This window comes from Oryx dammah, unplaced genomic scaffold, assembly GCF_014754425.2.
Source record: "Oryx dammah isolate SB20612 unplaced genomic scaffold, SCBI_Odam_1.1 HiC_scaffold_25, whole genome shotgun sequence".
NCBI lineage: Eukaryota > Metazoa > Chordata > Mammalia > Artiodactyla > Bovidae > Oryx > Oryx dammah.
The window spans coordinates 95,599,317-95,625,952 of record NW_024070209.1 but is presented as its reverse complement, the minus strand read 5'-3'; the positions used below and the strand labels follow the sequence as shown (position 1 = coordinate 95,625,952).

General features: G+C 40.0%; 1 protein-coding gene across 3 annotated transcripts in view; it reads right to left on the bottom strand.

The window, feature by feature from the left end:
• Window positions 1-271: 271 nt before the first annotated feature.
• Window positions 272-26,636, bottom strand: part of PBX3 (PBX homeobox 3) — a 223,881-nt gene continuing 197,516 nt past the window's right edge. The window contains exons 6-9 of one of the 3 annotated variants that reach the window (XM_040225141.1): window positions 7,006-7,171; window positions 5,437-5,549; window positions 4,573-4,662; window positions 272-1,818 (exon numbers count right to left, since the gene is read on the bottom strand). In XM_040225141.1, the coding sequence (XP_040081075.1) occupies window positions 1,726-1,818; window positions 4,573-4,662; window positions 5,437-5,549; window positions 7,006-7,171 (462 nt within the window). In that variant the 3' untranslated portion in view covers window positions 272-1,725. The remainder of the gene's footprint in view (window positions 1,819-4,572; window positions 4,663-5,436; window positions 5,550-7,005; window positions 7,172-26,636) is intronic. The other 2 variants (XM_040225142.1, XM_040225143.1) reach the window with 2 other exon arrangements.

Sequence of the window (26,636 nt, the reverse complement as noted above, 5' to 3'; positions counted from 1 at the left end):
TGAACTGCAGTTTCCTCACCTGTGAAACGGGGATGGTATTTTCCTTGTGGTATTCTTACAGCGTGTCAAGTGAGGACACCTCATCTGGTCTGGCAGCCGACCTAGAGCCTGCAGAGTGTGGTCAGCCACTCCAGCCCCATCTGGACTCACCTCCGAGTCCCTCTCTGACAGGTTACACATTTACAGGTTACACAGGCCGGCTTCTAGGTGGGTTTTCTCCTCTGCCTGCACAGACTGACTCACGTGGTGGGGTAAGAAACTTGCATCAACATTTAATCATGAAAGCAAAAAGTTTATTCATGTTTGAAACTACATATAACTACCACGAGGAAGACTTTTTCAATCCAGGGTGTAATCCAGTTAGAAAGGAACACGAAACGTTTTTAATACGTTAGAATCACCGCCACAAATTATTTTCATGACTCAATCAGTTTCAGAATCGCATACAATACAAAAAGAGAGAAAGGAGAGGGGGCCCTATTACACAGGGTGAAATATACAGTACTGAATACTGAAATCTGAATGCATCACAATTAGTCATCGCTTTTTTTTTTCTTTTTCTTTTTTGCATGGATTAGTAACAAGATGAAGAACATTCAAAATGCTTCTCAGTATTTACAACAGTTTTACTGATCCTGTGTTAATTTAAGACCCAATGTTTCCACTCTCAGTTTTTTAAAAGTTGCGAATGCAACCCTGATTTTTCTTTTAAAAGATTACAATGTACATTACATTTTATGAAGAGAAACAAAGAGTTAATTACAAGATGCAAAAAGATAAGAAAGAGACAAACTACAGCGTGAGTATTGTTCAGAGGTAGTAAGTGAGCACTCTAAGCTACAGAACATGTTGAAATTCTATTGGTTCGTATGAGTTCGCATGAGGTAATAAAGCTGTGTTTTGATTGGTGAGATGTATAAATACTCTTTTGCTACACTATATACAACACTCCAGAGAGCAGGGCCTTTGTGTGGATGCCCAGAGGACGTAGCAAACCTTGACAAGTCTGTGCAGCACCCAGCGCACACCGTAAAACCCCCAGACGGATCTCGTGGTCACTGTATCAGCAGCAAGGATCTTCATCTCTCAAAACAATCTGGATCCATAATGTCATTACCGAGCAGACTCTGGGCACTGGTGCTTTCAGAGAGAAAAGATGCTACCGGTCTCTGATCTAATTATAACATAAGAAATCGAAACACAAGTGTGACGAGGAAGATTCTTAAACACAACCATCATTAACAGTTAGCCAAACAGCTCCTTTATTCCAACTCCATTTGTGATATGAAAGAAGGACAATCCAAGTCTGCGATGGAAATATGCAAGAAGTTCAATTTAGGTGAGGTGAGTCTTTGTATCTGCTTTAACGATTGAGGTTTAGCATATATGGTACTTTTTTTACCCTTAAGGCCAAGTAATTGGCAAGTGAGAAACCATTCATGTAAAATATTGATAATAAATTATGATAAAATAGCTACAGGACTGTCAACAATGTTAAACCTTGGCCTAATTGGATAAAGTGCTTTTTTAACATTGTGTGTTTTTTAAGTATAAATACAAATGATTATGATTCCTTAAAAAACAGATTTACCAAGTTCTCTAATAAGACAAGGTTTTACAGTAAAGCTGTAGATGGTGGGCTACAAAAAGCGCTTTCCTTTTCCTCCTATTGCTCTGAATGCACGGATCAAGGCATGTCAGCTCAGGGAAAAGTGTTGCCGGAGATTAGTTAGAGGTATCGGAGTGCACACTTCCTGGGCCTTCGGTAGGAGAAGTCACAGAAGATGGAGTTGTTGCGTCCTGCCAGCCTCCATTAGCCTGAAAGGAGAAGCACAGTTCATTGGTGCACGTCTCCATATTAATTCTACTCCCTGACTGAAAATACCCTGATGACAACATGAGAGCAAAGACGCATTAGCAAAATGTATTTTCTAAACCCACTTTGGCAGGAGTTTGAAGCATGTGTTAAAGTGGGATTAAATGCATGTAAAACAAATCCATCCTACCAAGTAAAGACTTGGCAATAAGTCAGCATGCCGAAGGAGGGCTTCAGCTGGTCTGGAGCTGGCACCTCGCTCGGTCTTTGATTTGCTGGTAAAAATCAAGTGACTCCAAAAAAAAAAAATCTTGTAAGAAGGGAGCGGTGGAGAAGCTCAATGCATGCTTTGGCAAGACCTTGAGCTCCACAAAGTACAAACCTCAACCCAGCTTAATCCTCGTTTCCATAGAGAAGAAGTTCCCGCCGACCTTTTTCTAAACATGCCTGACAGCCAGATTGTATAACCCTTGGAAAATGAAGGCCAGAAATTCCTTCCAAATAGGATCGTGTAGAATGAAAATGCATGAACTGTGGAGGCGCACACACCATTCGAATCCGGATTCCAATTATCTGTAAGTGGGGCTCCTACTCGGGCTGTCGCGAGCACTCCTCACAGGCCGCCGGCCCTTCCTGCCTCAGACCTGCACCGGCAGTAACAGTGCTCAGAAACAAATTTGCCTTATGTCTTGGCCTATAGAGGCAATTGCTGAAATCAATGTCTGATCAGATTTCTGCTGTGGCAGTCAGCTTGTCGCTACATATTTTTATGTCAGTCAAGAAGAGGGAGGTGCTGGACTGGTGAGCTGGGGAACACTGAGTGGAAGTGACGGGGCGGGCCTTTCTGGAGAGACGGCGAGGGAAGCTGCCTGACACCCAGAGCCTGCGGCACAGGCCGGCCTCCTGCCACACCGCCCCCAGACCCAGAGCCCCGGTACCAGTGAGGGTGCGGGGCGGGGGGCCTCCTCTTGCCTCCCGCACATCCACCTGCCTCGCTCACATCCACCTGCAACTTGTTTCACGAGTCCACCCAAAATGTCTTCTTTTTAGGCCCGTGCCGCCAGGCTAACTAGGAACTCTGTCTAGACGCCTCACCCAGCCCTGGGCTGGGAATTTCTCCTTCTCCCAACATGTTGTTCATAGGGAACCCCTAAGTCTTCAGATTAAATGCAGGGTCCTGCATAAAAAGCACCTTTCCTCCCCGTAGGTCCACAGAGAAATGGCGAGGAGAGGGTAGAGAGAGGAACCAAACTACCTCACAGAGCTGACCAGAGTTGAAGGGAAAAGGGTTTTCCAGGCTGGAGGTGCATTCAATCCAGGTTAGGAAGATAAATAAATAAATCTATGGCGGTCTATCTTCAAAGGCTCAGCTGTGTAGGCTGGATGCTGACAAGCACGTGTGTGTGTATTTGGACGCAAAGAAATCCTCTTTTCTATCTCAAAGGTAAGCTGCTCTCACCCCTCAGGTGTGAAAATCTACTTAGAAAAAGAAAAACTCTTACGCAGATACAAGTCTAAAGATATTCCATCTGAAGTAAACATCATTCCTCTTTTATCCAAATTTATAAACAACAAATGTACAATATTTTTACCCAGCGTGGCAGCTGGAGGAGAGGTTGTCAGCAAGCATTCTTTTTTTCAAAATAAATTAATCCTTACTCTGGTGGTTTGAGATTATGCACTGTATTATACAACAGCGCCTTATCAAGCCTCATCAGCGAAGATGGAATTCATGTCTGTAAAATGCTGCAGGCAATCACAGTTTCATATTTTATCATGTTGATAAGGATATCGCACATTCTCTGAAGCATTTCAAAACACTTAAATGAAAAAGGAGAAATGCAACTAAAAGGCTTTTTATATGGTTTGTTGTGGGTTATTATGAGTTATTTATAAACCCAAAAAGAAAGATTTGACATTTCCAATGTAAAAGATTTGAGTATTTAATGGTCCTTTTTTCCTTTTACAATTGAACATCCTCAATCACTTTTTAAATCATTAATATTTACTCTCAGAGCAAGCTAGGCCCTAAAAGGACAGAATTTTATCTATTTTCTTTCTGACTATGCGTTGGGCAGTTCATTTCCTCCCTAATCTGAAATCCTAGATTCTGTCTACCTCTCTACCCTGGGGACCCAGTCCCCCCTCTCGCACTCCCATCAACTGCCTTTCAGGTGCTTTGTTTGCTATTTTCCATCCATGTCAGGATGGGAGGGGAAAGTAAAGTTTTGGTCAATTGGTTAAAAAAGTTTAAATTATTCCCTCCATAAGTGATAACTGAAAGGTCATTAAAAAGGCTGAGCATGTTCCCCAAGGACACTGACAATGTAGCAAGTTGCTCTTAAGAACAGGAGTCTTTGTTTAGCTTGGTGTGTCAATCTGTTTGGGGCCCTCATCCCCTTCACCTGAGCTGTGTTTGGGAATTTTTCCTACTGCTCGAGTCTATGATAAATGACCTGTTTTCACCATCTCCCTGGAACACAGCACGGCTGGTAGAAGATGGCATCTTAATGGGCTAATGCTTAAGTCTCTATTGATGACAGAAGGCCAGCCACCCTGGGTCTCTGTGAGGACTTCTAATGGTATGAAGGTGACATCAGTGTTTAGGTTCATAAAAGTACAGTAAAGCTGCCGCCTTCCCCCACTTGCCAGAAAGATGAGAAGCCAAGTCAAATGGCCATTAATTTATTGATTAGTCACTGTTTACCTGACACTGTTCCTACAGCCCTTCACATCTGGCTCCCCAGGGTACTCACATTTAAATTATGTGGACTGTACAGTGAGTTTCCTCCAAGGCCATCACTGTAGCCTCCCGTCTGATTGATAACATGACGGAGGGTATCCACCTAGAAGTGAGACAAAACAAAATTCATCATCCCCAAACTATTAAAACATCATCACTTACAAAAGGAAACAATTTGAATTATGTGTGCCACGAGGGTTTAGCATCTTGAATGAGAGACAAATTTATCAATCAAATGTGACTGGCAGAATTTCAACAATTCTTTGCATATTTAAACTCATACATCTGTTTTTCATGCCAGCTAAACAATAACAGCTTCATGGCAATGCAAACTTTTCATCTACACCAACCAAATGTGTGTGACTGTGGGTAAAAACTACTTATAAATATATATACTGGCTCACTCTCTCTCTCTCTCACATACACACCCCCGAAATATGCATAAAAACAAGTAGTTGCTTTCCATTAAGAGGATCAGAAAAACAGCTGAACCTGGAATATACTTTAAGAACTCAGGTTTCTGTATTCTGACTTTAAAAAAATACAGAAATGAAACAGTAATATGTTTTAGAACCATACACACACTGGCACACATGATTTTTCTATTTTGTTACAGAAGTTAGATGCACCCAACCCCTCTCCATGAGCTCAAGCCAGAGCCGAATGCATTCACAAAGTGTATCAAGTTTGAATCATCCAAAGTCACTGTTCACTTGACTTCTCATTCAATTAAATGGTGGGGCAGATGGGTCACATCTGGAAGCACCCAGCATAGGCTCTGCACGATGTGCAGACCACTTTCGTGGGGCGAGAGGAAGGAGTTTTGAGCCCAAACCCTACCCTGCTAGAAAGGCCCCAGCTGGGGCATTTCTCCTACCTGTGATTGCACATTGGCTCCGACTTGGGACCCTTGGTAAGAATCCCCATTCAGACTCTGCATGTTCATGAACATGTCCCCAGAATTTGGGAGGTTAAAAGAACCAGAAGAACCTGGAAAGGAAAGAGTTAAGTAGCTGAATAACAGAGAGCTACACACATAATCCTCAAAGACCCAGAGGCAGGGAAAGGAGAAGAGGTAAAGAAGGGAAAGGTTGTGTACAACATAAAGCATTTCTAGATCTAAGCGGATGGAGAATAACTGCAAGTAGTGAATTTTGCATCTAGAAAAGTCTTAGTGATGGGGAAACCCAACTATGAAACAAAGGAAGAATCAAAACAGAGAAACACCCAGCAGCTGGCTTGGAACTATCCCCTTGTTTTCATTTATCTCCAGGACTTGTCATTAAGCGAGCTCTTCACCATCATTAGCTGTCATGGTGGACAATTACCCAGAGAAGGAACATTTTTCTGAAGCTTTAAAAAAAAATTCCTCCAGACTTTTTATTATTTATTTTTATTTTAAAAAGGTATTTATTATTTACTTGGCCATGCCAAGCAGCATGTGGGATCTTAGTTCCCCAACCAGGGATTGACCCATGCCCCTTGGAGTGGAAGGGCAGAGTCTTAACCACTAGCCCTCCAGAAAGTCCCTGAAGCTCTTTCTTAGCCATCCACTCTGCCTAACTTTCATCAGTTTCCATGTTCCATTAAAAAGAACCTGGGGTAGGGGGAGTGGGATGGAGGGAAAAAGAAGACATCAACACAAACAAAAAACCCTCCCTTTCTGAAATTTTAAAGACTATATTTAAATTATCTCCTTAGAAAAGCCCCTTGAACTGCTTCTCAAGCCCATCTGTTTGGGCTAGCTGCACGTCTTTCGTTGCTACTCAAGTTCCCTGTAATTTTAACATTTCCAATTCCATGAAAAATGCCACAAAAAATTTGGCCAAAATGTATTGTATAAGGAGCCAAGATACTGCATCCATGTACTAACTACCATATCTCTCACAGCTAACCACGTCCTGATCAGCTAACCACGTGCTGAGCCTACCAAGTCAGCACAGGTGCTGAGGAGATACAAGGACCGCAGACTCGAGTCTGCAGCCACATCGGGGAGAAAAGCACTGTGGCGCTACCCCCAGCATTCCAGCCTCATTACTCACAGCAACAGGTCAATTTCCCGCTTTTGCTATTTCACTCGTTCTTTGACAGACCACTATGGATTTTAAAAATGACACCACTATGGATTTTAAAATGACACATAGAACAATATAGCTAAAATAATCATTAGGGATAGCACTGGGCCTCGTTGCTGAAGTAAAAACCACTTCTAAGTGTGAAAGTTCCAGGTTCTACTGGTAGTGAGGGGCACTCACTATGAACAGTGGGTTTACAGGCCCTCTGGTCATCCACTCATTCACTGATTCCAGGAAGAAGCCTGCATTTTAATAGAAATCTTTATGAATCCACTGTATCCGCAGTATGGCTCTTGTGTCCTGGCCCGTGAGGTGGGGCTGTGTGGCCTCAGGCTTTCTGAGCCGAGGAGGGAGTGAGCACCCATACGCACCAGAATTCGGCGTGGTGGGAGAGTTGGTCTGGTTGTTCTGCACGGCTGCGGCCACTGCGTGCGCGGCTGTCACGGCTGTCTTTGCAGCATAGAGGTTGGCTTCTTCCTGAAACTTGCCGATATTCTTCTTGTACCTGATTCGTTTGTTGCCAAACCAATTGGATACCTATAAATCACAGGGACGTGAGTAAGGGGAAGCGAGGGTCAAAGGAGGAAACAAACAAAAAATCAAATTTCCGCTACTAACTGTAGGACCCCCGGGGGAGACCTTGGGAGACACTTGATTCTAGCCTGTGATCACATCTCGGGAATAAAGAAGAATGGTGCTTTTGGCAAACCTCTCAACACTCTTGGAATAAGACCATTTCTTGGAGTTACTAAAATGGCTGGAAGTGTTGTTCATCAAAAATATTCAGTCGGTGTATACCAATTCATATATAAATGATTAGTCCTCCCCCCATCCCCAAAGGAGCTGAAAAACGAAAGGAAACGTTTGTTAAGTTAGGTAAATAATAAGAAACACTTGTGAAAGAATGACTTGTTCTTTTGGGGTCTGGAATAATTTTGGCAGCTGTACAGTTGAATCATGCTGAAAAGAGTAACATCAATTAATAATGGATGAAAAACCCCTTTGTCTCCCACCTTAGAAGATACTGTACGTCTGCCAAGATGGCTGCTCAAGTTCTGCCAGTTAACATGTGAGAAGGTCACAACATGAAAACTCAAGCAATTCAATAAGGTCAAATGCAAATACAGAATCAGCAGCTGATTTCATCAGGTGGAATATATTTATTTCTTTTGCAAACTACTTATGATGTCAACCAGCACAAATGGAAGAGACTTCTTAGGAGGATCTTGGCAGCAGGCAGATTTCATCACATTTCACTGACAACAAAACTTCAGCCCAAGACGCACTGCTTTTAGTTACCTTGAGTGTTCAGGCACCTGGGAGCTGAGCTATATAAAGAAGAAGCTAAAACCCACACAGCAATGTATGAATAGGTACCCACTTTGCTATGTAAAAGGCTCTGACCTCTCTCTTGTTAAAGTAACAGTTTAAAAATACTTTTTAATAATTTCTTAATCATCTTTCAACATGCTGCAGTGGTATCAGATGGAGTGGGTCACAGTTTCATCCTGAATAGCTATTTAGGGACCCTGAGAAAAGGATAAGGAGTGAGTGATATGAACCCTCCAACCCAATTTCTACCAGTGGGCACGCTGGTTAACCATCTCTGCCAAGCCTTTAATTGCTTTGGAAATAGATCTCTCATTCTTCAAGCCATGGTGCTCATCCTTCCAGGGAAAGCTAGAGAGCCCTGGCAAGGGAGCCGCACGAGGAAGACAATGTTGGCCTGCTGCTGCCCACATGCAGCCCCATCCTGGGGGGTCACTGTGAGCACATATGTGCGTGTACACACGCCAGCACATTTGCTGAAGACCTGTGCAGTTACCATGAGTACAGGTTCAGACAGAAACAAGCCAAAACTCGTCAGGAAGCAAATATGCTGCAGATCAGGCCTTCCTAGCCATTTCTGTTCCACTGTCATCTCCCTCACCCGCAAGGAAGGATTATGTGTCCCTTCTTTCCTTCATTTCAAACAGTGGTGGTAATAGTAACTATTCAACAAGCATCTCCTTTGCACCAAGCATTACACATGGCCTTTTGCACACATTTTCTCAAGTAGCATCTTAACAATCTCAAGGGCTAGGTGGTTGATTGTCATCACACAGGCCTCACACCTATTCCAAGTCTAATGACCTTCTCTCTCTCAACTTGTTTTACCACTCAGCAGCATCTGACACTTGTAATTATCACCTGTGACATTATGCTTCTGCTTCTCCTTCCCTGACACACTATGGTGTGTGTGTGTGTGCACATACACACTTTCTCCAAGACTCAAGCTCTTAGCTCTCTTCTTTCTCCTTAAGCAGTCTTATCTCCATTAACAGTTTCAACTATGGTCTCTGTGAACCAGACTTCCACCTCTATCCCTAACTTCTATGAAGAATTTCAGTTGATTTTTGAGACATTTTCTTATAAATGTTCTGCCACAAGCTGCAACTCAACAGATCTCAAATGGAACTTGGGTGTTCTTTAAACCTGCGCCTCCTTCTCTATTTTCTATTTGTGTCATGGCCTCTTCACCACCAGCAATGTGGTACTCACTTCAAATCTGACTCCACTGTAGGCAGCTCCAATGGTTACACAGTTCTTTACTCAGAACTAAGATCTGGTTCCCTTCCAATTCCACGTACGGGCCTTAGTTCCAGTATCTAGGCTGTCACAATATTAGGCTCTCAAACAGACCTGAGGGACCCAATTCCACTCTGTCTTCTTTCGGCCCCGTATGCTTGGGGCAGGTGCTTGGGACAATAGTGTAGGGCGTGCTACTGGGTGGCAGTTAGGTGGGTACACAGTTGATGAGGGCCTGGGCCAGGCGGAACAGGAGCTATGGAAAGGGCAGAGGTCATGGAAGACAAATAGGCAGGATTTGGCCACTGACTCCCAGTGGAGACCAGGGGAGAGGGAGAGGGCCGACGTAATGCTAACCTGGAGCCCAGGCCTCCAGGAGGATGGATGCAGATGCTCTGGGAGGGATTTTTGCACTAGGAGAAGGCAGCCTCAGTGACTATGAGATTCATTCCCATACCAGAATTATGTCTCTAAAAATAAAGGTTCTGAATTAAGATCGAAACTAACCCTAGTGGTATTCATTCTGGTCATGCTTGTTAAAGCAAGTTCTCATAGCCCTTACTTTCACAAGCCTACCCTACCTTTCACAAGCACATCCTCAGCTCAGAAGGCAGACCTCGAGAGCTGCCACACAAAACCTCCCTTCAATATACATCATCACTCTAGCTTGTCTGATTAAGACTGTCAGGCCTTGGAAAGAGTTAAATATGGAATATATAGTGGAAATGGAGATATTCCTGGCTGAGAGGGAATTTGGCATTTCTTAAGCATAATTAATGAAAATTCCCCAACTCTGAATTTAGCAACAAAGGCCCATTTTAGAATTCTCTTCTTCTAAACAATTCTCTGTTGGATTCCTTACTTTGTAGTTAATATTACCTTGACAATCAGAGAAGCTATAATACATTAATGAAACCTAGCCAGGAAAATCAGATTACAGCTTTATTAACAGTTTCATAATTGAGGAATCTCCATACCATTGAAGGTCTCATCTCCAGATATGTAAGAATCCTGTGTTTATGCATACCCCTGGACCAATCAAACAACAGTCATCACTAATAAAGGTTTATTTAATTCTCATAGTAAAATTTTAATATCACCAGCAGCCTGGGGAAGCTTTAGCAAGTGGATTTGCTTGACATCAGATCGTTTCTATTCTGCTAGTCCCAATACTTCTTAATCTTTAATATCAAGGCAATTAAAATTAATGGCCACTCATCCGAAGCTACTGTGGGCAGTGTTTCCTTGACATCAATTGTTTGATGGGATTACCTAGAGGTTAAACTAACAAGCAAGGTTTAATTGGAAGCAATGAAAGAAGCAGTGATCATATGTTATGTTTAACCTGCATAACCACATCTAAATGAATATCTAAAAATGTTAAACTATTTCTCAAATTAAAATATGCACGTCACATTCTGATATCACAGATTTGGGTATTGCAGCTATCAGCTATTAAGACCACACTGCTGCAACTGGGATCAGTGTAATTAATGTAGAAATCAACACCAAAATCCAGGAGTTCTTTTTCACCTTTTAAAAACAGATGGATACAATTAGTTGCAAAAGTCAGCCAGTAGGAAGCACAAAAAGCTACAGAGCACATGCAGTCTCCTCCTACATGGGGCTCACAGTGGAGTCAGGCTGTACACACGTGCTCAAAGGAGAGCAGAGCTTACTCTGTCTTTGAGCTGGAATGGTCTGTACTTTGGTCCCAGAATAGAAACACGGGCAGGAAATTGGTGGAGAGAAAAGGAATATTTTGTCCCGTGCTTCTCTTTTGAGCCGCATATCTGGGATTCATGACTCTGGACTGTGCAGAAGGCAAAGGGCTGGGCAAGAATTTTAAGATCAATTAAATATGAGAATAAAAACACAAGTACTCTCCTCCTCCTACTGATGTTCATCACTACCAGCTCCCAGGCTGAATGCCTTTGGCAATCAGGGGAATGAGTAGTGAGCATTTTTCAGAGTGTTTATTTTCTGGAGCCCTTCTGCAAGGCCAAGAAGTGACTGGAAAAGCTTCTGTTCCCTCTCATTTACTATAGCCATGCATTCCCCTGACTATTCATCTGCAGACTGCCAACTGCCTTTAAAAAGTAAAATGTTTTCCTTTTTAAAAAATGTTTTATCTAAGTACAGTTGGTTTAGTGTTAATTTCTGCTGAACAGCAAAGTGATTCAGTTATACATTTGTGTGTGTACTAAGTTACTTCAGTCGTGTCCGACTCTGCGACCCATGGACTGTAGCCCACCAGGCTCCTCTGTCCATGGGATTCTCCAGGCAAGAATACTGGAGTGGGTTGCTGAAGATCCTCCCCCAGGGGATCTTCCCGACTGAGGGATCGAACTGGAGTCTCTTATGTCTACCTGCATTGGCAGGCGGGTTCTTTACCACTAGCGCCACCTGGGAAGCCATATATATATTGGTTCATATTCATTTCTATCATGGTTTATCACAGAATACTGAATATGCTCCCCTGTACTATAGAGTAGGACCTTGTTGTTTATATATACTAGTTGGCATCTTCTAAACCCAAACTCTCAATCCTTCTTTCCCCAATCCTTCCTCCCCCTTGACAACCACAAGCCTGTTCTCTTCATCTCTGAGTATGTTTCTGTTTCTTAGATATGTTCATTTGTGTCATATTTTAGATTTCACATATAAGTGATATCATATGGTATTTGTCTTTGACTTACTTTGCTTAGTATGATTATCTCTAGACCCACCCATGTTCCTGCATATGGCATTATTTCATTCTTTCTTATAGCTGAGTAATATTTCACACGCACACACCACATCTTCTTTATCCATTCATCTGTTAATGGGCATCTAGTTTGTTTCCATGTCTTAGCTATTGTAAATAGTGATGCCATAAACCTAAGGGTGCATGTATCTTTTTGAATTACAGCTTTGTCTGGGTATATGCCTAGAAAAGGGATTGCTAGATCATATGGTAACTCTATTTTTAGTGTTTTGAGGAACCTCAATACTGTTTTCCATAGTGGCTACAATTTACATTCCCACCAATGGTGTAAGAGGATTCTTTTTTTCCACATCTTCTCCAACATCTGTTATTTATAAGCTTTTTAATCATGGTCATTCTGAGCAGTGTGAGGTGGTACCTCTTTATAGTTTTGATTTGCATGTCTCTAAGAATTAGAAACAATGGGCCTACTTTCACGTGCCTATTGGCCATCTCTATGTCTTCTTTGGAGAAATGTCTATTTAGGTCTTTTGCCCATTTTTTATTGGGTTCTTTTTTTGGTTATGAGTTGTATGAGTTGTTTGTATATTTTGGAAATTAAGTCTTTGTTGGTCATATCATAAACTAAAAAGGAAACACTAGAAAGGGACTGTAAACAAATAATCCCTTTTAAATCACATCAAAAAATATTTAGGAGTAAACCTGACAAAGGAGGTAAAAGATTTATATGCTAAGAATCACAAACATTAATAAAAGAAACTGACGATGACTCAAAGATGGAAAGATATCCCATGCTCTTGGACTGGAAGAATTAATATTGTTAAAATGGCCAAACTACCCAAACAATCTATACATTTAATGTGATTCCTATCAAATTACCCATGACATTCTTCACAGAACTAGAACAAATAATTTGAAAATTTACATGGTATGATAAAAGGCACAGAACTGCCAAAGCAATTCACAGAAAAAAGAACAAAGCAGGAGACATACCCTTCTCAGACTTCAGATAATACTACAAAGCTATGGTAATCAAAACAGCATGGTACTGGCACAAAAACAGATATATGGATCAATGAAACAGAACAGAAAGCCCAGAAATAAACCCACACACCTATGGACAATTAATTTTTGACAAAGGATGCAAGAACTCATAATGGGGAGAAGACAGTCTCTTCAGCAAATGTTGTTGGGAAAGTTGGACAGCCACATGTAAATCAATGAAATCAGAACACATCCTTACATCAGACACAAAGAGAAACTCAAAATGGCTTGAAAATTTAAATATAAGACATGATACCATCAGACTCCTAGAAGAGAACATAGGCAAAACATTCTCTGACATAAACTGTACCAGTGTTTTCTTAGGTCAGTCTCCTAGGGCAATATAAAGAAAAGCAAAAAATAAACAAATGGGATTTAATCAAACTTATAAGCTTTTGTACAGCAAAGGAAACCATAAATAAAAAGATAACCTATGAACTGGAAAAAATTAAAATGTTTTTAAATGTGGAATCTAAAAAGACAAACTCAGAGAAACAGAGTATAGTGTAAGTTACCAGGGATTGATTATAGCTAATAATATTGTATCACATACTCGAATGCTGCTAAGAGAGTGTATCTTAAGTGTTCTCACCAGGAAAAACAAATGGTAACTATGTCATGGGATGGAGGTGGTGTAGCTAACACTGTGCAGTAATTATTTTGCAATTTTTAAATATTGTATCAACCTGCTGCACACCTTGAACAGTGTTATGTTTCAGTTATACCTCAATAAAGCTGGGGAGAAAAGTAAAAATGCTTTCCAAATACAGTAACTAAATTTAACTTTTGTATCACTTTTTTACTTTTTTCAAAAATATACCCAGTGCCTTCTACTCACTTAGAATCTTTAACTCTGAGGTAGATACATCGGATGTGGGCAGTATCACATGTTGGATAAATACTTGGGACTTGGTCTGGTTTCAGATCCACACTGTTATTTACTATGAGTGGCCTTGGACAGATTATTTTATTATTCCTCTCATACACAATGAGAACAATAATAAGTGTAATATATTTCTCATAGAAATGTTAGGTACATTAATGATTTGGGCCCAGAGTGATTCAGTTCAGTTCAGTTCAGTTGCTCAGTCATGTCCGACTCCTTTTGACCCCATGAATTGCAGCATGCCAGGCCTCCCTGTCCATCACCAACTCCCAGATTTCACTCAGACTCACGTCCATCGAGTCGGTGATGCCATCCAGCCATCTCTCCCTCTGTCATCCCCTTCTCCTCCTGCCCCCAATCCCTCCCAGCATCAGAGTCTTTTCCAATGAGTCAACTCCTCACATGAGGTGGCCAAAGTACTGGAGTTTCAGCTTCAGTGTCATTCCTTCCAGAGAACACCCAGGACTGATCTCCTTTAGAATGGACTGGTTGGATCTCCTTGCAGTCCAAGGGACTCACTCTCAAGAGTCTTCTCCAACACCACAGTTCAAAAGCATCAATTCTTTGGCACCCAGCTTTCTTTCTTCACAGTCCAATTCTCACATCCATACATGACCACTGGAAAAACCAGTCTTGGCTAGCGGACCTTTCCTAATACTATTAATTATCACTGTCACCCATGTTTTATCAATGAAGAATCAAGAGATGCAGACTATACACAAATGGCCCTAAATCATATAGTGAAGTATGACAAATCCAGATTTCAACCCCATAATTTCCACCCCCTTCAATTTCCCCCTCCCCATCAATTCCCCCCCCTTTTTTACAATTAACTGAGGTGTATTTATTGAATATGTGTTACAGTTAGTGCTGTACTAGGTGCCATAGGGAGACAAAAAAATAAACAGGAACTTCTACCTGCCTAGAACTTACAATCTGGTCATAAAAACAATGCTACATATTCAAATGATTAACAAAAATTGCATGATGGTGATGATAACACACTAAACTGCAGAGAACAGACTCTAAGTGCACAAGGAATCTGGAGGAAGATAAGCCCCAGCAGGTCTGGGAAATCCAAGGAGAATTCAAAGGTAAGGTGAAATTTGAACTGGACTTCTGCTTCAAGTCAATTCAATAGTATTTCTACTGAGACTCCATATTTCAGAGATACAAACCTCTAGAAGCCCTGTTCAAACAAAGAAGCCAAAAACATAAGCTGCCTCCATCTACCTGGACCTCTCCAAGATCCCAGAGACTTTTTCTGTTTTCTAACTTGACTTCCCTTTCCCTTAATTTCTTAACTTCTTTTTTATAATGAAAGGGGAAACAGACACCATTCTAAAGGAAAAGAGGAAAGGGGAATCAAGGAGTGTTTCTGGAAGAAGTTAGGTCTAACAAGTGAGGAACACTTTCATTGTGGAGAACAAGGGAGCCGAGAGAGAGGGAGAAGCCATGGGTACCAGGGTGAAGCACCTGATGAGCCAGCAGCCTCTGGCTAAGAAACAGGAGAGGGGAGAGTGCTCCAGACCAGGGAAAGCCTGAAGAGGAGCTCTGCTGGCGCTCTCATCACCCACACCACCCCAGGGCTAAGTGGAAGGGAGACTGAGATTGCGAGGAACAGTTCCTGTGAGACCACCTGAAGCCAGGTAAGGCAGCCTTTTGTCTAGGTGCCTCTCCCATATTAGTAGTCTGCACACCTTTTTGCTGGAATACTGCCTTAAAAAAAAAAGCAGGTACTTGCGCATACATTTTTTTCTCCTTTGTACATTTTTTAAGTTGGCATCTACAATTTTTCATTATGAGCTTACAGTTATAAACAATGTTATTTTAGTATGCCATAAATGTTGACATTTTAAAATAAAACTGTAACACTGTTCTTTAAAATGCATCCAACCAAATATAAATAGCAAATTGATACCCACTATCCATTTTAAAAACATATAAACTTGTTTTTCTTTAATAGTCAAAAATTTTGTGTTCTCTTTTGTTTTTGGAATTGTATTTCCATTTCATTTCCCTCCCATATTATACTAATGCAATATACTTTTATGTTTTACAAGTGATATATGGAAATTGAAAAATTTAAACTCTTTTTTATTTCCTGTAATTATAAGGCTCTACATGCTTAACATGTTCTAGATTAAGCTATCAGTACAGTGAGTCTAAAATTAATCAAAGCAATACAAATACTTATTTTGATAAATAATACTTACTTTGACCATCAAAAGTAAGGTTTTATCACACATTCATTTAATTTTTTTTAATAGCTGAAAAAAACCCACTTTATTGTTAAAAGTTCTATCTTTTATCAGCATTGAAATTCGCCCTTATGTAGTCAGAATTCTTCAGAGGGGAGCACTGGTTTAATTCTGATTCACTAACTTATTTGTAAACCACTGAATACTTCGAACACATTTTTCAATTCAGAATTAACACATGTATTTCTTAAGCAGAAGGTGCTGGGTTGTAAAGTGCTGACTGAAGGAGGTTTGGTTATCACCAATATTTCACATAATCCTTTTTTGAGCACCAGAAAGGGTCTCACACTTTGGGGCAATGAATGGGAGTACCTATTTCATAAAGTGGGAAAAGAACAGGTGGAAAGGGGAAGAGGAAAAAGGACAACCACATGAACTTCTACCCCAGCAGCTTTCAGAGGCAAGTGGGTTTTAGGAAGGAGTATGTATATATCCTAGAAAAGGCAATAGCACCCCACTCCAGTACTCTTGCCTGGAAAATCACATGGACAGAGGAGCCTGGTGGGCTACAGTCCATAGGGTCGCTAAGAGTCAGACATGATTGAGCGACTTCACTTTCACTTTTCACTTTCATGCATTGGAGAAGGAAATGGCAACCCACTCCATTGTTCTTGCCTGGAGAATCCCAGGGACGGGGGAGCCTGGTGGGCTCTATGAGGTCCATCTATGGGGTGGTCGCACAGCGTCGGACACGATTGAAGCGACTTAGCAGCAGCAGCAGCGTGTATATATACATTTATATATACATACATACACACACACACAAGGAAAGCTGACCAGTGAAACCCTTTTAAAACCATGCATGCCCTTGTACCTTCTGGAAAATCTTCACCTACTCTGTGAAGCATGTGCACCGCGTTTAAGACTGCTGCCTTAAGTGAGCAGGCACACTCTGTTCGCATTAACTTCTTTTATTTATTTATTTATCTTAATTAGTTAGTTTATTTTTTGGCTGCACTGTGCAGTTTGCGGGATCCTAGTTCCTCAACCAGGGAGAGAACCCATATCCCCAACAGTGGAAGCCTGGAGTCCCAACCACAGGACCACCAGGAAAGCCCCATGGTTGCATTAATTTCTCTGTGTGAAGACATGTGAAAGTCCCTTGGACAGGATGCATCTAGGGAAGACCTTGAGCTGTAAAAACAAGGCTCACTCAGGCAGTCACTTCGATGTGTCACAGTGACCTTTCAGAGCTCAACAAAGAACAAATTTGTCAGCATCAGGAAATCAAAAACATTTAAAGAAATAAACAGAGCAGTAGATACACTTTACTTATCCTTTAGCATAACCTTTCTGTAAAGTAAGCCAGCAAATATGGATAGACATATGCTTGGATTCAGCATTACTTAGAATTTATCTTGAGTAAATATTTAGAGATACATATGAAGGAGATTTGTTACAGTCTTACTTAAAATAGTAAAAAGAGAGGAGATATTAATTTATAGCATATCTGTATGATAGAACATGATCACTGATTAAAAATGTTGAAGACAAATATTTATTGACATGGGGGGACTATTCACAATGTATTGTAAAGAGGAGGAAAGGGCTTTTTCTTCCTTCTCATAGAGGATAAGAATCTGAGGTGGGGTAAAAATACACATAGACATACATAGGTGAGTACATGCAAACATACACGTACATGTATGCATACAAAAAGTACTAGGACATGAGTCTTTTATCGTTTGGAATGGGTTTACAAGTAAATTCTAATTTTGTGTTTTTCTATGTTTTCAAATATCCAAATTGATTTCAGATGAGTAATTGCTGTTTTTTTTTTTTTTTTCATTAGAAAAAAGACTTTCAAAAAAACATGCACTTTTCAATGAAAACTATAACCAATCTTCTTCTTCTTCTTTTTTTTTTTTTTTAAAAGTCACTTAGAAGTCATTTAGTAATCCTGAAGAGTGTAACTGCCAGGCACTGTGCTGGCTCACACAGCTACAGGACTCAACAATCCCATTCCTGTATTCTATCTGAAGGATGGGGTTGGCAGATCTGAGAATTCTTGAAATAACTAAAATCAGATACTTTGTAATTCTCAAATGACTAAAGTTCCCCAGATTGCTTTGCCTTTAAGAAAAATGTCATATTCAAATTTCAAAAGCTAGACTATGTCTATATAGTCACTGAAAGCCAATTTATTAATTAGCATTAATTGTACCTTACATTTCAAATTCTATCACTCCATTTATTTACCATTTTAATAACAATGTTAAATAAAAGAGAAAATTATTACATAATGACTTAATCTTCAATAGGGAGAAGTGCAGAACTTTAGAGTTCATCCTCAGTTTGGCTTCCTTAAAGACTTAAGGGAGAGAATCAGCACTTGTTTGGAAAAGCAGCAGCTGACACCAAAACATAATTACTGAGATTAGCAAACTGAAAATTTATGAAGCACAGATCTTAGAAAAATTTGCCATTGTGTTTCCAATGTTTACTTGTGATGCATACTTTATGTACTGTGCCTAATTAAATGCAACAGATTATGAAACGTTGAAAGGCCAAGTCGTGTATAATGGAACATGTAGCTTATTTACACTGTAAACAATTTTACCTCTAATAAATAGTTTCTCTCTAATCAATATGTTTTCATCCCCATTATGTGGTTCGATTTGAAATGAGGGATGGAAGCCAGATCCTGTTCAATTTTTAAAGTTAATGGTGTTAATAAACTAAATCTCATTCCATTCCTCTCCTTCCCAAGGGCACACAATCAGTAAAGTTTATAAAAAGACAGAAAGCCTGGACACACTGTAGATGACCACACGTGTGCATTCCCTTGAGAACCCAGAGGGCACCTGAGAGCCAACAGGCCTGCGTGTGAATCCCTGCTCTGTAATTTCCTAGCTGTGTCAGCTTCGTGCAGTCACATCATCTAAGTTCTCCTTTCCTGGTCTACAAGATGGGGTGACGATGCCTGCTCCCCTCAGGGCTGCCTTGATCGCTAAATGAGATAATATGTTAAAAGGCACAGGATTGCGCTTGGGATGTGCTAGGCACCAGGTAAGTGTTAGCTCTTCCTGTTCTTAAACAAGCAACAAGAGCAACAACAAAAAACCCTCTGCAGGTCACACTTCCTCCCATCATAAGGTCAGGTCACACTTCCTCCCATCATAAGGTCAGGTCACCCTTTCTATGAGAGCTCTGGATTCTGAGAGAGCCTGTCTCTGCCCCCAGTACTGGCAGGGTCCTGGCAGTGGGGACTAGGGAGCAGGGAGCAGGGAGAGAAGGGAAACGGGGCTGCTCCCTTGTACACGTGAGTGTGATAAGCCTTCTCCCAGGAAGGTGACATCTGACCAAGAGCTCCTGTCCGCCCGACTGTGGGGCGTGGTTCCACACAAACGACTGACAGCTCTACCCTGGCTGCTCCTGTCCCAACACAGCCACTTGCCGGACAAGACAGTGGACCTGGAATTTGTAGGAAACCTGGGTTTGGATCCTACCTGTATATTTTAACAGCGGCCATCTATGGAGAGCTCATTTAAAGCCAGTCATTTTACCAGGAATTTTACACTAGTATCTTATGCAGCACCACAAAGACCCAGTTTAACTGATGTGAAAACTGAAGTCAGAGAGTTTATCTAGCTTGCCTGAGGGCCACAGCTTTTCCTGTACTTTTCCCGCTATAACTTGTGTAATAAGACTTGCTTTTCCTTAATATTCTTCATAAAACAAAGAGAATTCTTCTTTCAATTTTTATTTTCTATTGTATTAAGTGGTTAGGGCTACCAAAGCAGGGAATCCCATGGAGGCTATAGAGGAACCTATTCAACTGTACACCTACCTGACACATTTTTAATTTCTTAATGAGAGAAATAATTTTTTCTCTCAAATTTTCAGCCTACTTTTTCAGTGTAAAATATTTCATTTCCTTTACGGTTAAATTGTGAGCTAGCTCAAGAATCCAGACCCTTTCATTTTCTTTTTACAAAGTAAACTCCAAACTCTGAACAACTGACTTGAAAACCAGCTTTTGGAAACACAATTCACTTCTAACGGGAGAAATGAACAACAGAAATTCTGTTTCCATAGTATCTGAAATAATTTAAAACAGATGCACTTGTCAAGTACTGTGTTTTTTTTTATTTGAGGCTGTGAAAAATTTTATTGCCATAACGTACTGACACCCTTACAGTTTGGCTCTGCCCTTTCTACTCAGTGCATGATAGACTGGTAACTGCTCGTGACATTCACAGAGAGGCGCATCTGCAGAAGTATATAAAACGTCAGCCTCGCGGCCACAGTACATGAAGAACAGATGACACCGTTCATCTCTCTAAAACACACGCTGAGGGGTGGTTCTGAATTACCACAGACAATGTTTTCAGTTAAAGATTCCTTTAAAATTATTTCTCATTAAAAAATAAAAAATGTATCAGGTAGGTGTACAATTGAATAGGTTCCTCTATAGCCTCCATGGGATTCCCTGGTAACTCAGCTGGTAAAGAATCTGCCTACAATGCAGGAGAGACCCCAGTTCAATCCCTGGGCTGGGATGATCCACTGGAGAAGGGATACCCTACTTATTTCAGTATTCTTGGGCTTCTCTGGTGGCTCAGCTGGTAAAGAAACCGCCTGCAATGTGGGAGACCTGGGTTTGATCCCTAGGTTGGGAAGATCCCCTGGAGAAGGGAATGGCTCCCTGCTCCAGTATTCTGGCCTGGAGAATTCCATGGACTGTATAGTCCACAGGGTCGCAAAGAGTTGGACACAACTGAGCAACTCACTTTCACAGCCTCCATGGAAAGACTCTTTGACAGATTTTGGATTTTTTTTGGTTTGCTTGTTCTTTTAAAGAGTTTTTTTCTTTTTTAGATGTGGGCCATTTTCAAAAAGTCTTTCTGAATTTGTTACAATATTGCTTTGGTTTTTTGTTTTGATTTTTTGGCTTCAAGGCATGTGGGATCTTAGCTCCCAGACTAGGGACCGAGCCTGGGCGCCCTGCACTGGAAGGCAAAGTCTTAACCACTGGACCACCAGGGAACTTTTGAAGCATCGACATCAAGCTGTGAAACTGACTCCCATCAGCCACAATGAGAGCCAGGGCCGTTTCCCAAAGCAACACATCAGCATTCCAGAATTAAAACTCAAGAGCACTTTTAAACAACAGTAGACCATATTTCTGTCCAGATAACTTTCGTGTAAACCTAATTCATTTTTAAAAAAATTTTGTTTATTTTTAATTGGTGGAAAATTTTCCTATAGTGTGTTGGTTTCTGCCATACAATAATGTGAATCAGTCATAATTATAATCTAATTTCTGTAATTAAAAACGTCAAAATGTATTCCATGTCCTATGTAAGAAATCTGATAGTCGAGCCTTTTGTTTCATGGGAACCTGTATTTATTCAAATGCCTCTCCCTATCAAATGATACAAACCCCAGTTTTCTTTTTAAAAATCCAGAAATTTCACTGAATTTGTGTAAAATGTAAATACTTATCCTCAAAAGATAACCTACCCTTTCAACATACTTAATTAATTCTGATTAAAAATGAACCACATGCATTTTTAGAGTAAAGAATACACTTAGGGTAGATCTATTCAGAGACTAAGAATAGACACAACCTCACGCGACCTCCAACTCCCCACCTCATGCCCACTCTAGCTCTCATCTGTATGAAGCCTGTGAAAACCTCGGAGCTGAGGGCTTCTAGCAACTAGTTTGCCAGTGGCCAGGGTATCTTTTCCCTCTTTCTTCTGGGAACTTTATGAGGCTCTACATATACAACCTACTGGAAAGAAAACCCTGGTTGAATACACGACAAATGAGCATTTAAGGAGCATTCACCACATACCAGGCCCTGTATTAGGCAGTCGACATGTATGATCTCATTTAGCCCTCAAACTTCTGAAGAAATTATCACAATCCTAATTTTACAAGTCACAAAACGGGAACTTCAGGTTAAATAATTTGCTTAATGTCACACTGCTACTTAATAATGGTAGGGTGGAGTCTGTTTCTGTATCTTACCAATTTCTCAAAATAAGTGATATGAAAGAAAAGTTGTTGTTTGTTGTTTTTTAGTTGCTAAGTCATGTTTGATGCTTTTACAACCCCATGGACTGTAGCCCAGCAGGCTCCTCTGTCCATGGGACTTTCCCAGGCAAGAATACTGGTGTGGGTTGCCATTTCCTTCTCCAAGGAATCTTTCCAACCCAGAAATCAAACCTGCGTCTCCTGTGTTTGCAGGCAGATTCTTTACCACTGGGCCACCAGGGAAGCCCAAAGGAACAGTATCATTGCCTAAATGCAACACAAGTAACAACACAGGTTTGGTAGAGAATCTGGTGTACCTGAAGGGCAATGGGCTAAATATCTAACTTTAGAAAGTCAAGAGGGAGAAAAGGAAACTATTTATACCAGTCTTGGAGAATCTCCCCTGTTTTGGAGGATGGGAAGGTGGGTCAGCCATGCTGCATGGCTTGTGGGATCTTAGTTCTCCCATCAGAGACTGAACAAGGGCCCTTGGCAGTTAAAGTGTGGAGTTCTGACCACTGGACCACCAGGGAATTCCTATCCCATGAATCTTGATAGTTGTGTTTTCATAATCATTCAGTTAGTTTTTGCTTTATGTTTTTTGAGCTTCTGTTATTAAGTGCATACAAATATAGAACTGCTGTGTCATTTAGTGTCTCTTTATCTGCAGTAACATTTTTTGTCTTGAAGCGTTCTTTATCTAATATTAATTAAGAAATGCCAACTTTCTTTTGGTTATTGTTTGCATGTTGTATTTTTCCCCCCACACTGTTATTTTCACTCTTTCTGTGTCATTATACTTTAGATATATCTATTAGAGAATATAAGAAATTACCTTTTATTTTTATATCTTATTCAACAATATTTGCTGATTAGATTTCATTTGTGTTTAATGTAGCTACTGAAATATCTGGGTTTAAATCTATCATCTTACTAAGCGCTCCCTATTTGTCCCACTTACTGGGTTCTTTTTCTAATCCTTTCTTGCCTTCTTTTAGACTGCTTATTTTCAAAAATTATTCTACATTTCCTTCTTTATTTGGAAGTTATACATTCCTTTAGTATTCTTTAGGTGATTCCCTAAGAGATTATACATTCTTAACTATCAAAGTCTAACATTAACTGGTACTTTTATGTTAGTTGGTATTTTTACCATCTTTTGCAAAAAAATGTAAGAGCATTAGATAACTTAAAAGGCATTATTACTGTGTATTTTAATTCTATATGTATTATAAACAAATAGGATCTTATTATTAAACACTCAATATTTATTTAGACTCACATACACATTTACCCTTTTCTTTGCTTTCCACTCCTTCCTGTACTTCTGCCTTCTATCTGAAATATTTTTACTTCTGCCATATTTTTTGTGCTTCCTTTAGAGAGAAAATGGGACAAATTCCCTCAATTTTTTATCGAGAATGTCTTCATTTCACCTCTACTATGAAAGATCATTTTTGGCAGATACAGAATTCTAGGCTGACATTTAATTTATTTCATCTCTTTATCATTCTATAGTATTATGGCTTTATTGTTTTCATTAAGAAATCAGCAGTCAGCCTAATGGCTATGCCTTTGAAGTCACTCTTATTTCTCCCACTGGTGGCTTTTGTTTTCACTGTGTTCAGTGTGGATTCCTACTTATTAATCTTCTTTTGAAATTGTACCTTTTGGTAAATCTAGGGCTTTAGAGTCTTTCATCAGTTTTGGAAAGTTAGAAGCCTTTACATTTCAAATATTGCTTCTGACACACTATTATGTTTGCTTCTGGGACTGCAATTACATTTATGTTAGACTTCTTACTATACCTTCAGTGTCCCTTACTCTTTCTCCTGATTTTCTATCCTATTGTCTCTCCATTCTTCAGCATGGTTATTTTCTTATGACCCATCTTCCAGTTCACTAATTCTCTCTTCAGCTATGTTTAACCTGCTTTAAAATCCATACACTGAATTCTTAATTTTGGTCACTTTATTTTTGTTTCTAAAACTTCCATACAATGTTTTTTATGGTTTCAAGCTCTCTGACAAAATTCTCCATTTTGCTTATTGTGCTAAATATATAAAGCATAGTATTTTATACTCCATATCAGATCCTTTTATTCTCTAAAGTTCTTTGAATCTGTTTCTATTGTCTGTTATTTCTGCTGGTTTCAATATATATTGTTATGTCTTCTTCTATGTCTGTTTTTTTCCCCCCTGATTGTGTCCCCAGTGTTGTATTTGTTTTGTTTAAAGAAACAACCTGAAGTCTAGAATGGTGCTATCTTTCTCCACAAAAAAAATTATACTTGCTTGTCCAGGCACCAACGAGGACTAGCAATCCAAGTCAAGGACTGAGGTATTCTGAAACAGAATTACAGGCTCCATGAGGGTCTACGTATACTTCCAATGGATCCCTGCTACTAAGATGTAGCTCTGGTAGTATAAGCCCTAACACAATGCAAGGGAAGCAAGGTATGCTCCCCCTTCATAGGTCCCAGATACCCTTACACCAATTCCTGCCTTCTCAGCCCTTCAAAAGCACAAAAGCCCTTCAAAAGCTGTCAAAAGCACAGCTTAACCTCTTAATCATCCTCTCAGAGCTGACAAACAACCCATGGAAAAGTCATTACTTGTGGCCTTATTTTCTTCTTACCTGCAAATTCCCTCACCAACATCATCCATTCAACTATGAATTTAAGTGAATGATTCTCAAGCTGAATCTTTAAACTTGCTCTTTCCCCTAAATTATATTTCCAAACTGAACATTTCCCAACTGGGATACTGATGGCAAGGCAAATCTGGCATATCTTTACTCTCCCCTCCATCAAACCAGCATTTCCTAAAAAGAACATAAATAAATAAATAAGGAAATGCTAAGGGCTTTTTTTTTTTCTTATGTGTTTCCTATACCAGTTAATAATATCACCATCTTCAATTATATAGGCTAAAAACTTCCACTATCTTCTACTCTTTCCTTCTTATATGCATATCCAATTGTTAACCCAACCTCTAGAATACCAATTCTATCCCCAAAATACTTTAAAAATATATCCCTGTTTTCTGCTTTCAGTGGCCTAATTTGAATCTTTACCACCTTTTTCCTAAACTATGCCACTAATCCCCTACTATAGTTGCTCTCATTCTAGGGTTTTCCCTTTCAAACTGACCTTACACATTAGTGCTAGATTTATCTTTCATAAATCTGATCACATCACCCCAACCCATAAATCTATATTGCCCTTATTTTACTTCACAGCACTTATTCACAGGGCATTATATATAATATTTATATTTAAAATATAAGATATATAATATATATAATTATACATTATTTATATATAGGGCTTCCCAGGTAGTGCTAGTGGTAAAGAAAGTGAAAAGTGAAAATCACTCAGTCGTGTACAACTCTTTGCAACGCCATGGACTATACAGTCCATGGAATTCTCCAGGCCAGAATACTGGAGTGGATAGCCAATCCCTTCCCCAGTGGATCTTCTCAACCCAGGTCTCCCACATTGCAGGCAGATTCTTTACCAGCTGAGCCACCAGGGAAGCCCAAGAATACTGGAGTGGGTAGCCTATCCCTTCTCCAGCGGATCTTCCTGACCCGGGAATCAAACTGAAGTCTCCTGCATGCAGGCAGATTCTTTACCAGCTGAGCTAGTGGTAAAGAACTGCCTGCCAATGAAGGAGATGCAAGAGACGTGGGTTTGATCCCTGGGTTGGGAAGATCTCCTGGAGACAGAAACGGCAAAACCCACTCCAGTATTCTGGCCTGGAAAAATTCCAAAAATAGAGATGAGGGGGCTTTGGTTCCTTAGATTCCAAAGAAGTGGACACACTGAGCATACACAAACACATACATTATATATATATGTGTGTGTGTGTAAATTATCCTTCTCTCCGCATTAGAATGTAAGCTCCACAAGGACAGACTAGCACAGTGACCAAAAATCACTTACTGAATGAATAATGTATAACTAATTAATTAATGCAAAACAAATCTAAACTGGTCAACCATATAATTATAGGCATAATTACAGACATCTAAACATCATAATTGTAGACCTTCCCCAATCAGGCTCCAGCTTGGCTTTCTATCTAAATCATTTCTCCAACAAATACTCACTGAGTGTCTAAGTGCTGTACACTCTTCTAGGCATTCAGGATATAGTGCTGAATAAGATCACAGTCTCAATCAACAGGGAATTCACCAGCTAGCAGAAGAATAGCATTAAACAATTTATTAGTTACTTACAATTGTGGTAAGTGTTATCAAGGAAAAGAATGAGAAGCTATGAAAGCATATAATGGAGGATATGAACTGGAAGTTCAAGCAAAACTTTCTTGAAGAATTGATATTTGAAGTAAGCTTTGAAAGAGCAGTAATTAAAATATTTATGCATATGTGTAGGAAGGTCAGGGTTAGACCATCCCACGCAGGAGAAACAGCATAATAATAACTATTATTATAATTTTTCTTACTCTTTGATAAGCACTCTGCTTGGAGATTTATATATATTCTCACTGAAACTCACTGTAGCTTTATTTAGCTATTTTTATTCAA